The following is a 12,309-nucleotide window of genomic DNA, read 5'->3' on the forward strand; positions in this document are numbered from 1 at the left end:
CAAAAATTACAACTACAAATTGTCTATTTATAAAGACAAATATAGCAAGTTGAAGTGTTTAAAGCTGGTCTCTATTTCAGAGTATTGTGTGTAGTCCAATCTCAGTCGTGGCCAAAATGTGAACATCTTACTTATTAAGCAAAAAAACTGTGTAAGCCCATGTTTCATTAGTCTTTCTTTGTATTAACTTAGTATATTGTGTGTGGGGTTTTCTTCTATGTATCCATTCAACAAGTGTTTGTTGCTTCTGCTATATGCAAGGTACTGTGATGGTCAGTTTGGGAAGGGTGGGGGAAGAGGGATGAGACATATCTTTACTCTCAAAGTGCTTACCATGTAGGGAGAAACCAAAGTACACACAGTTTTTAAAAATACCTGCACATAGCAAAAAAAAAGTGTAAATACTACAAAACATGTATAGTGAAAATCAAATCTCCTTCATCTTTGACTTTCTCTCACTGATACGTCTTTATCATTTCAGACATGTTCTCTGTATACACATAAATCAATAAATCCTTATTTTCTTTGTATAAAAAAGAAGCATAAAACAACACATTGTTCTGCCTCTTGTATTTCATTAACTACAAGTAAACCTATCTCATTTAATTGTATAGTATTCCATTGAATGAATATACCATTATTTATTAGGAATAATCTCACTAGCTGTGTTAATATTGGGAAAGTTGCTTAAATTTTCTGTGCCTCAGTTTTCTTACAATAAAAAAAGAATAATAATAGTACTATCTCATAGAGTTGTTGTGAGGATTGAATTGTTACACAAAAAGTTGCTGAAAAGAGTGTTTTAGACCTTATAAAAGCTAAATAAATGTTATTCTTATTAGCACATATTACAGTCTTTTGCTAGCAATTTTACTACAATTAATATCCCTATATTTATATCTTTCCTAGATCATACACATACTACATTTTGATATATGCTGCCAAGTTGCCTTTGAAAGGGGTAATATGAATTTATAATTCTGCCAACAATGTAAGAATCCCTGTTTCCCCACACCCTTGATCATAGTCTATCAAGAATTTTATCATACAGCTAATTAAATAAACTAGAGGCCGGGTGCATAAAAATTCATGCACTGGAGGGGGGCTGCCTCAGCCTGGCCTGCCCCCTCTCACAGTCTGGGAGCCCTCAGGGGTGGGAGGCGACCCAGCAATCAGGGGAAGGCGATGCCCCATCACACCTCTGCTGCTGCCACTGCCGGAAGCGCAAGCCTCGGCCGGCCCTGGTTACCTTAGCCTCAGGCAGCCCTGGGCGGCTGGGGGGCTGAGGGGACTGGGGGACTCCAGAGGCAGGCGCCCTGGCAGGGCTGAGGGGACTGGGCACCGCCATCTTGTGGCTGTGGGTGCCAACATCTTTGAGGGTGGGGCAGTCAATTAGCATATTCCCTCCTTATTGGCTGTGGATGCTGGCATCTTTGCAATGGCATGAAGGTCAATTAGCATATTCCCTCTTTATTAGATAGGACTAGAGGCCCGGTGCACAAAAATTTGTGCACTCGAGGGGGAGAGGGGGTCCCTCAGCCCGGCCTGTGCCCTCTCACAGTCTGGGACCCCTCGGGAGATAACGACCTGCTGGCTTAGGCCTGCTCCCGGGTGGCAGAGGGCAGGCCCAATCCCTAGGTGCAGCCTCTGGTCGGTCTCAGAGCAGGGCCGACTGGGGAGTTGGGGCGCCGCCCCCTGTCATGCACAGAGCAGGGCGGATCGGGAGGTTGCGATGCCACCCCTAGTCACGCTCAGGGTAGGGCCGATTGGGGGGTTGGGGCACCGCCCCCTGTCACACTCAAGGCAGGGTCGATAGGGAGGATGCGGTGCCACCCCCTGTCACGCACAGAGCAGGGCCCATCAGGGGGGTTGGGGCTCCGTACCCTGTCACACACAGAGCAGGGCCAATCAGGGGGTTGGGGCACTGCCCCCTGTCACGCACAGAGCAGAGCCCACCAGGAGGTTGGGGAGCTCCCCCCTGTCACTCACAGAGTAGGGCCAATAGGAGAGTTGGGGCACCGCCCCCTGTCACACACAGAGCAGGGCGGATCAGGGGGTTGGGGTGCCACCACTGTCACACTCAGGGTAGGGCCAATGGGGAGGTTATGGCTCTACCCCGTCACACACAGAGCAGGGCCCGTTGGGGGGGGGGGGGGGGCGGTGCCGCACCCTGTCACACACAGAGCAGGGCCCGTGGGGGGGGTTGGGGTGCCGCACCCTGTCACACACAGAGCCGCAGGGTGAGCAGGGAGTTGGGGAGCTCCCCCCTATCAGGCACAGAGCAGGGCTGATCAGGGGGTTGGGGTGCCTTCCCCTGTCACGAACAGAGCAGGGCGGATAGGGAGGTTGTGGCCCTGCCCCCTGTCACACACAGAGCCGCAGGGCGATCAGGGGGTTTGGTCGCTGCCCCCTGTCATGCTGATCCCGGTGCCAGGAGGCCTCACTGCTCCACTGATCCCGGTGCCAGGAGGCCTCGCGGCTCCGCTGATCCTGGTGCTGGGAGGCATATTACCCTTTTACTATATAGGATAGAGGCCTGGTGTACGGGTGGGGACCAGCTAGTTTGCCCTGAAGGGTGTCCTGGATCAGGGTGGGGGTCCCGCTTGGGTGCCTGGCCAGCCTGGGTGAGGGGATGATGGCTGTTTGCATCTGGTCACACCCCCTTCAGGGTGGGGGTCCCCACTGGGGTGCCTGGCCAGTCTGGGTGAGGGGCTGAGGGCCGTTTTCAGGCTGGCGGGTGACTAAAGCTTCCAACCTGTCCTTTTTTTCTTTTTTTTTGTATTCTGGGCCAGCTTTAGCTCTGAGGCTTGGCTCCAGCTCTGAGGCCTCGGCTGCTGAAAGCAGGTTTCTGGCCTTTTTTTACCTTCTGTATTTGAAACAATGTTGCGGTCCTGCTGGCTGAAGCCCGGCTGACTAAAGCAGGTTTCTGGGGTTTTGTTTAGCTTCTATTTTGTAACATAGTTGCTTAGAGTTGTAGCTGAGAGGCCGGCAAGGCAGGCGGGGAACCTGGCTTCCTCCGTCACTGGAGCAAGCAAGCCTCCCTGTTCGCGTCAGCTGCCTGGCTGCAGGCCGCCATCTTGGTTGGCAGTTAATTTGCATATCTCACTGATTAGCCAATGGGAAGGGTAGCGGAGGTACGGCTAATTACCATGTTTCTCTTTTATTAGATAGGATGATATTCATTTTGTGGGTAGATGTGTCAAGAACTGTAAAGGGACAAAGATTTTCCCCTGCTTGCAAACTCACAATTAGCCTGCCACAGTTGCCTGGACTAACACAAGGTCATCGGAAAAGACCTCAGACTGTCCTGAAGACCTGAAGAAATGATTCATTACCCATACCTCACCTCCAATCAATCAGTTCTCAGCCCAACCCCAAATCCCAAGCCAGGTGTCTTGTGATTTTGCCCTATACAGTGGGGCCTTGACTTACGAGTGTCCCGACTAATGAGTTCTTTGAGATACGAGCCGTCTCTCAGCCGATTTTTTTGCTTTGAGTTGCGAGCTAAAATTCGGGTTACGAGCCAGTTTCAGATACCCCACCACTAGTTGGCGCAGCGAACGTCACAGTGAACGCCACAACATCAGCCCACGTGTCTCACTCATTCACTTTAAGATTTGACATACGAGTAATTTGAGTTACGAGCTCCGTCACGAAACGAATTAAACTCGTAAGTCAAAGCCCCACTGTATAATCTGTAACCTACACACCATCAGAAAGTACAGACTTTTGAGAATCAGCTTCCTGTCCTCCTGGTTTGCACCATTCATAATAAAATAGTCAACATTTCTCCACTGCAAGTCTCGATGTGCTTGGCTCTGCTATCAATGGGGGGGTGAACTCTTTCTGTTCTGTAACATGATGAGTTGAGTTTGAAGTAGCTTTCTCCACTAACGTGCAACATATTAGATTATTTTAATGAGTATTGCACTTACTGCTCCTTATTCTGAAATAAAATATATTTACAAAGTCTATGAGCCACTTGCTGTTATTCAAAGTTTGGTGCCATATCACCAGTACCATTCAGTGTTCTTAATTACCAACACTCTCCACTCTGACTAGCTCATGCAGAAATGTAGTAAGGGATATTGGGTAATTCACAGAATCTCTTGGAGGACAAGAGAGCCAGGCTCTAAAGCTAGACAGTCAGAAGCAAGGCCCAAATACAAATGGCGGCCACTCTGCCGAAAACGCAGCTGCCACTGCCACTTGGCACCAAAGATGCTCAGGAATGGACACCAGAAGCTCTGCCACTGCTACCCCCAAAGGACTGCATGCCTCCCTCACAGTGGAAAACCAGTCCCCACTTGCTGTCTCCTTAGCTGAAGTCACCCCTGGATATGTCTGATTGGTGAACCCCAGGTCACATGTCAGGACTCTAGCTACAAAAAAACTCTGGGCATGTGAACTTTCTGGTTTCAACTTTGAGAAGGTAGGAGACGTAATGTGGGAAATGACTAAAATATATGAAGCCTTGTAGTATGCACTGTCAGTAGGGCCTTTGCCCATCTCTCCTTGGGTCCCTTTCCCACTTTTACACATGCCAGGAGCTCTCCTTCAGCCAGCACCTTCTTCTTTTTGTTAGAAAATTGTTCCCCAAATATCCAAATTCCCTAGTGCTATGGTCTGAATGTTTGTGCCCTTCCCCACAAGATTCATATGTTAAGATTTTACCCTCCAAAGTGATGGTATTAAGTGATGGGTGATGGGCCTTAGGAACATTATCAGATCATGCAGACAGAGCCCTCATGACTGGGATTAGTGCCCTTATTAAAAAAAAAAAAAAAAAAAGCCCTAACTGGTTTGGCTGAGTGGATAGAGTGTCAGCCTTCGGACTGAAGGTCCCAGGTTCAATTCCAGTCAAGGGCATGTACCTTGGTTTCGGGCACATCCCCAGTAGAGGGTGTGCAGGAGGCAGCTGAGTGATGTTTCTCTCTCATTGATGTTTCTAACTTTCTATCCCTCTCCCTTCCTCTCTGTAAAAAATCAATAAAATATATATTTTTAAAAGACCCCAGAGGGCTAGCTTGCCCCTTCTGCCATGTGAAGACACAGCGAAAAGCTGCCATCTAAGAGCCAGGAAGTAGGTCTTCCCCAGACACCAACTCTGCCGGCACCTTGATCCTAGACTCCCAGCCTCCAGAACTGTGAGAAATAAATATGTGTTGTTTATAAGTGACCAGTTTATGGTATTCTTTTACAGCAGCCCAGATGGACTAGGACACCTTGCCATACCCTTCTTGCCTTTCCTGTCCCATCTTCCCATTCTCCTACCAGTTTTTCCTGAAACATTTACTAATCACTTTCACACAAATCCTTCTCTCAGAATTTGCTTCTGGGAAACCCAACAAGTACCTAAAGTTGGACCTAACACGTGGTAAGCACTCAATAAATATTCATTGGAAGGAAGGAAGCCGGCGCTAAGTTGCCACTCATGACAATGTCCACCACACTCTCTGATCCAGACTCCTGGACATGGCTTAAGAAACAGCACCCGCCCCCAATCTGGTTCTCTTACATCATTGGAATCAGTTGTTATTTATGCCATCAGGAAGAACATTGCAAAACAGCTGACTCTGAAGTGCACTTTGCCCATCTCAAGGGTGATCTTGTCTACTAGTTATATTATACTAGAGGCCCAGTGCACAAAATTCATGCAGTGGGGGAGGGGGTCCCTCAGCCTGGTCTGTGCCCTCTCGCAGTCCAAGATCCCTCGGGGGATGTCTGCCTGCTGGCACTCAGGCATCCCTCTTGCAGTCCGGGCTCTCGAAGTCCAGGACCCCTCGCAGCTTACCGCCCACCTGCCGCAGAGGCGGGAGAGGCTACCGCCACCACTGCTGTGCTCGCCACCCCCACCTGGGCTCACTGCTCCTTAGCGCTGGCCCCGCCCCCCACCCACTGGTCATTCCAAGGTCATTCAGCTGTCTGGTCTAATTAGCATATTAGCTCTACATTATATAGGATTATATTATATTATATTATATTATATTATATTATATTTATGATATAACCCTTTTGGGGGTTAAACTCTGTAACAGAAAATAATGGCAACCTTGAAAGGATTTTCTAAAAATTAAATGAAACAAGAGAATTCCTGGTACATAGTAGCCTCTCTAAAAAGCTCCTTTTCTTGCTCCTCCAGCTGCCTGAAAGTTAAACTAAGAGAAAATGTTTCATCTCCATACTTTTCACTGTATGCAAATAAGTCAAAACTAGATTTTTATTATGTTAATATATCTTAATTGATTTCAGAGAGGGAGAGAAAGAGATAGAAACATCAATGATGAGAATTATTGATCGGCTGCTTCCTGCAAGTCCCACCCTGGGGATCGATCCTGCAACCTAGGCATGTGCCCTGACTGGGAATCGAACCGTAAACTCCTGGTTCATAGGTTGATGCTCAACCACTGAACCACACCCAGCTGGGCTCAAAACTAGATTTTACAATAATAACAGCTGGGATGGAGGAGAAGGTTCTGAGAGAAACATAGAATCATTTCTGTGGTATTCCTACCATAAAAGCATATCCTAAAGTCAATCAGGAGGAAACATCAGACAAATCCAAACTGATAAACATTCTGCAAAGTAAGTGTCCTGTCCTCTACAGATATGTCAAGATCGTGAGAAAGAGAGAGACCAGGACTGCTCCCAATAGGAGAAAACCAACAAGACATGACGATTAAATGCAACACATCATCCTGGACTGGATCCTGGAGCTATCAAGCACTTTATTGGGAAACATGTAAGATATTTCTCCAGGACCATTGTAATCCAGAGATCTCCATGAGGTCCACGGAGGCTTTAGTTGGACCCACCACTTCTCAACCCTTCCCACTGCCCAGTTGTTTCCTTCCCCTCCCCTTCACAGCTGTTGATCTCAGAAGCACTCCTTAATAATCATCCTTCATACTAACCTTCATCTCAGAGTCTGCTTCTTGGAGAACTCAACCTGTAACAAAAAGAGTGAATAGGGTGTTTTTTTTAAATATTTTTTTATTGATTTCAGAGAGGAAGGGAGAGGGAGAGAGAGATAGAAACACCAATGATGAGAGAGAATCATTGATTGGCTGCCTCCTGCACACCCCCTACTGGGGATCGAGCCTGCAACCTCGGCACGTGTCCTGACCAGAATGGAATCAGGAATCCTCTATCCACTGAGCCAAACCAGCCAGGGCTGAATAGGATTTTAACAAGTGAAGACGGAGGTAGTGTATTCTGGGCATGAAAAATAGTCTAAACAAATTATTTTATTAGAAGATAAGCAGAACAACTGGATGGGGGAAAGAGTGACTGGAACCCAGAGATCAGAAGGCAGCTTGATGTGAGATGAAGCCCATATGGGATATTGTTGGCCATGTTAATGATTCGAGTTTGTCTTAAATGTAATGGAAAGCCACTGGAAGGCTGGAGGGTGGAGTGTGGTGCATTATAAGATTTGCATTTGGAAAATATCGCTATTACTGTAGCACATGTGAAACACAGATTGCTACCTAAAAATTGCTACAAAAAAGTCACTTGGTGACACAGTGAAGCAAGACTGTCACTCCCTTTCTGGTAAACTTGGGAAAACTAGTAAGGTTACTGTAGTGGTCTAAACAAAAGATGGCAGTAACCTAGACTTTATGGTGGTGATGGAGATGAGAAATTTTGGATTGATTTAAGAAATACTGATAAGGTAAAAAAAAAAATTGAGATGACTTGCTGATGGGCTGGATATATGGCATAAGGAAGGGGAGGTGTTAAGGATGCTGCCTACATTTCTGGTTTGCTTGAATAAATAAACGGTGCCAGATTTAGGGGAAAGATCATGCATATACTTTTGGACATAAAGAACTTGAGCTTCCTTTGAGACAAGCACATGTGGGGTTCTAGAAACCAAGGAAAGAGAAGGTTCCAAGAAGGAGGGAGAGATTAACTATGTTGAAAGCTATAGAGAGGTGAGATAGCATACTGCTGAAAAATCTCCATGAGAGAGTTGCTTCAGAGGAGTGAGGAATGCAGAAGCTAAGCTGGAATGGGTTGATAAGTGAGTAGGAATAAGGAAACCAAGACACTTTTCCTTCCACCACACACACACACACACACACACACACACATCCCTCAGTTGTAGGAAATGTACTTATATTGGCATAAAAAAATAGTGTCATAATTCTAACCAAATCAGAAATATTAAGTGAACTCAAGCTCCACTTGGGATGAAATTTAACTTCAACTTATACATGTCATTTTACCTAGTTCTCTCTAGGAATGGCACTAACTCTAGAAAAGCATGATAGTTGATGCTACTGTCATTCCAATTAGAAAATAAGAATTCTACAAAGAAATTTGCTACCCAAAAATTGCTACAAAAAAAGTCACTTTGTGAGACACTGAAGCAAGAATGTCACTCCCTTTCTGGTGAGACGAGTTCCCCCTGACGACATGCCTCTCGCTAAGAATCTCCTTCATTCCTCTCCAGAAGGGAAGAAGAGGGGCCTGGTGCAGAGCCCCAATTCCTACCTCACGAATGTGAAACGCCAAGGATGGCATCAAATCGCTACCAACCTTAGCCGCACAAACGGTAGTTCTGTGTGTTGCATGCTCTACGGTCCTCTCTAGGCCGACAGGAGGAAAAGCAAGACTTCCATAGGACACTCCTTCAGAAGGAAGCAGCACTAAAAACACCGGAATCAAGGAGAGTGGGGAACTGTCCCAAAAAAACACATTTTGGATAAAAATAAAAAAGAATGCTACTCTTTGGTGGGCTTTACTTGATCTATCCCACTCTGGGCCAACAAGTATCACCTGGTGCTGGTAAAAGATATGGACATTGTTGTACAAATTCAATAAACAGACAATGCTATGAAATATTCTGAATTTAAAACCTCACTACAGCTGAGGAGTATTGTACATTTGCTCCCTCATTTGCCTCAACTGGGAAAATATGCATCGTTAGTTTTAAGCGTCAGTCCTTCCTTTGTGTTCTACACAGCCTTCGGCTTCCCACAGTGCCATATCCACGTTTTGCCAGTTCCAGGTCAGGTGCTGCCTATCGGTGAGTCTTTCCTGGTTACACCCATATCACACATTATTGGGGAAACCTTCAACACGAAAAGCCAATAACATGAAATGTTGCCACCCAGGCCTTGCTCTCAAATGGCTAAATGTTGCAGAATAGATCATGAAGTTCCAGCAGGTAGAGGCTGTGATTCTCATTCTTTTGTATGTTACTAAACTGGTTATGTGTATTCAAAATAAGTAGAGGATTGTGAACTAACCATAATGTACACCGCTCCAAACCCCCTTTTCCCCTCAAATTTCCCTGAGCAATAATAATGTATTGATTACTATATTCGATTCACTGCTCTAGACAGTCTTCACATATTAACACATATAATCTTCCCAACAAACCTATGATACATGTATTACTACATCTATTTTACAGATAAGAAAATCGAGGTACAAAAAGCCCAAGTGACACAATTACTAAGTGGCAAGACTGGGATTCGAACCACGACAGAGAAAACCATGTTCCTAGTATTTTAGCAACAGAAAAATACGGCCTGGTCCTCCCTCTGCGCGACAAGGCTCCGCTGTATCCCCGACGGCCCCTAGGTGGCGCTGCAGGGCCAGGTTAGCGCGCGGGCCGGGGCGACGGAGAGGCGGAGCGGGACCCCAGTCCTCAGCCCCCAGTGGGCGGAGCCTAAGGGAGGGCGGGGCAGCGAGGCTTCTATACGCATGCGCGGGCCGGGCACTCCCCCGGGAGTGGAGGCTGCTGGGCCCGATGACGTGGCCCGGCAACGTCCGTGCCGGTGCACCTCCCGGGAACCCGGCGCCCCCGGAACTGCCCGCGGCCTAGTCCCGACGCGATCGCGCTGGTGAGGCGGCTCCGGGGCGGCGGCGGCCCGGCCTGCGGGAACCGACGAGGCCGCTGCCATGGGGGAGTGACGCGCTGCGCCCGCTGTTCCGCGGCAGCGGCGAGACATGAGGAGACCGCGCGGCGGGGGCAGCGGCGGCGGCTCCTGAGCCCGGGATGGAGGAGAAATACGGCGGGGACGTGCTAGCCGGCCCCGGCGGCGGCGGCGGCGGCGGCCGCCTCGGGCCGGTGGACGCGCCCAGCGCTCGGTAAGGGACCGGCCCGCTCCAGGGACTGCCCACGTGCCTGCGCTCGCGGGCGCTCACTCGCGGACCCGGACGACAGCCTGGCCGCCGGGACACACCTTCCCCGCCGCTGCCCTGGCTCCCCGGGCGCGCGGGGACCGGCGCGCCTCCCGACCCCTGACAGCCCGGAGCGCCTCCTGGGCTCGGCACGTGCCCAGCCCCGGCTCCCGCTCCCGGGCCGCGGCCGGCCGGCGCCCATTGGCTCCTCGGTCCCCGCCGCGGAATGAATGGTCTGGAGTCAGGACGGCTCTCGGGAGAACTGCCGGTCCGTTCAGGGAGGCGTTTCTGATGCTGTTTCTCCCTAAAATAGTAGTTTAGTGACGGCTTAACCTTCCTGACATCTTCCTGTGTAATGTAGGGGAAGGTGTCACCATCGTGTCTTCAGGCGAAGAAACCAAAGTACAAACAGGTGAACTTCGGAAGTTCAGGTTAACACCACACGTCAAGAATCCAGCCCGTCGCCTGGTTTTCTTTTCCTTTCGTGGTTTATTTTATTGTTAAGTAAGATATGTGTGCTCATTGTCCAAAAACCCACAGTGCAGACAATTCAGAGTAAGAAGTGAACTTCCCCTCTTCCCCCCCCCGCCCCCCCTCCAGTACTCCCAGTGACCCCCAGGGACGGACAGTGACCACTCTGGGGTGTGCCCGTGGCCCGTCCCGAGTCCTGAGTGTCAAAGATGACACTTCGTTTTCAATGAGGTTAAGGTTTTCTCGTTCTTGGATACTTTCTTTGAGACTTAAAAGTTGGGTTGATAAATTCTTTGAAATCATAGAAATAGTATTACTAACAACTATTTTCTGTGAATAGGAAAGAACACAAAATGCTGGAACAACTTAAATCAACTGCATTTTTGTAGCACAAGTTTAATTTTTTTCATCTGTTTTGAGCAACTCCTTTTATAAATAACAGATATCAGATGTTTACTCTGACATGACAACTAAATGCAATAGGCAATTCCGGTCTGGATTTGGTACTGGACAGGAAAAATGCTAAAAAGGACAGTATTAGGTCAATTGACAAAATTGGACTATGGACGATAGATTAAATTATCATATTAATGTTTAAGTTTCCTGAAGCTGGTAACTGCTGATTTTATAAGAGAATGTCTATATGCTGAGGAAATACAGGTATTTAGGTGTAAAGGAGCATGATGTATGTAACTTAAATAAATACTTAAAAAAATTAAGTCTGTGTATTTAGGGAGAGAGATAAGGCAAATAGGACAATACATTAACAATTAGGGAATCTAGCTAGGTAAAGGTGTACTATTCTTGCAACTTTTCTGTAAACTTGAAGTTACTTTTAAATAACAGTTTAAAGTTGTTATTTACTCAAGAGCTTATTGTCTTAGGTTGATGTTGGAAACAGTCCTTTGCTTCATTTGCATTATTTACTTAGCAGAGTTGCCCTCCTATTGATGTCTGCAGACAGACATCCCTCTTGCAATCCAGGACCGCTGGCTCCTAACTGCTCACCTGCCTGATCGCCCCTAACTGCCTCTGCCTGCCTGCTGGCCTGATCACCCCTACCTTGCCCCCCTGCCAGCCTGATCGTCCCTACCTTGCCCCCCTGCTGACCTGATTGCCCCTAACCGCCTCTGCCTCAGTCCCTAGCCTAAGCCACAGTCTGGCCTCCCTCAGCTGGAGGCGACCTGGCCGATCACGGAAGGCACTGCCCCCATCACCCTGCTGCTGCTGCCACTGGTGGCCACTAGGCTGCCTGAGCCTCGGCTGGCCCTGGGCAGCAGCAGCCACCATCCACGGCTTGCCTGAGCTTCAGGCAGCCGCTGCAGCTTTGTCCAGATGGTCGTCCGTAAGATGTCCACCCTAATTAGCATATTACCCTTTTATTAGTATAGATATTTTTTTATTGATTTCAGAGAAGAAGGGAGAGGGAGAGAGAGAAACATTGATGAGACAGAGAATCATTGACCGGCTGCCTTCTGCATGTACCCTGCTAGGGATCAAGCCCACAACCTGGGCATGTGCCCTTGACTTGAATAGAACCTGGGACTCTTCAGTCCACAGGTTGATGCTCTATCCATTGAGCCAAACCAGCTAGGGCTTTGTTTGTTTTTTAAACTGAAGAATTGTGAGCTGTTGCAGTGGTCAAAGCCTAAGAAACAGGTTTGAACCCAAAACCCAAATTTCAGTAATTCCAGGTTTACA

At 48.0% G+C, this 12,309-nt stretch overlaps 1 protein-coding gene and 1 long non-coding RNA gene across 2 annotated transcripts in view; one reads left to right on the plus strand and one right to left on the minus strand.

The window, feature by feature from the left end:
- LOC139008637 (uncharacterized) overlaps nucleotides 1–12,309 on the minus strand; it is a 91,308-nt gene that overhangs the window by 47,964 nt on the left and 31,035 nt on the right. The gene's annotated exons all lie outside the window — the stretch shown is intronic.
- SLC30A5 (solute carrier family 30 member 5) overlaps nucleotides 9,803–12,309 on the plus strand; it is a 30,580-nt gene continuing 28,073 nt past the window's right edge. The window contains exon 1 of the mRNA XM_070412107.1: nucleotides 9,803–10,104. Within this exon, the coding sequence (XP_070268208.1) occupies nucleotides 10,013–10,104 (92 nt within the window). The 5' untranslated portion in view covers nucleotides 9,803–10,012. The remainder of the gene's footprint in view (nucleotides 10,105–12,309) is intronic.

The sequence above is a fragment of the Myotis yumanensis genome, unplaced genomic scaffold, assembly GCF_028538775.1.
Source record: "Myotis yumanensis isolate MYYU_CA2020_CCGP unplaced genomic scaffold, mMyoYum1.0.hap1 SCAF_4, whole genome shotgun sequence".
NCBI classification, from domain to species: domain Eukaryota; kingdom Metazoa; phylum Chordata; class Mammalia; order Chiroptera; family Vespertilionidae; genus Myotis; species Myotis yumanensis.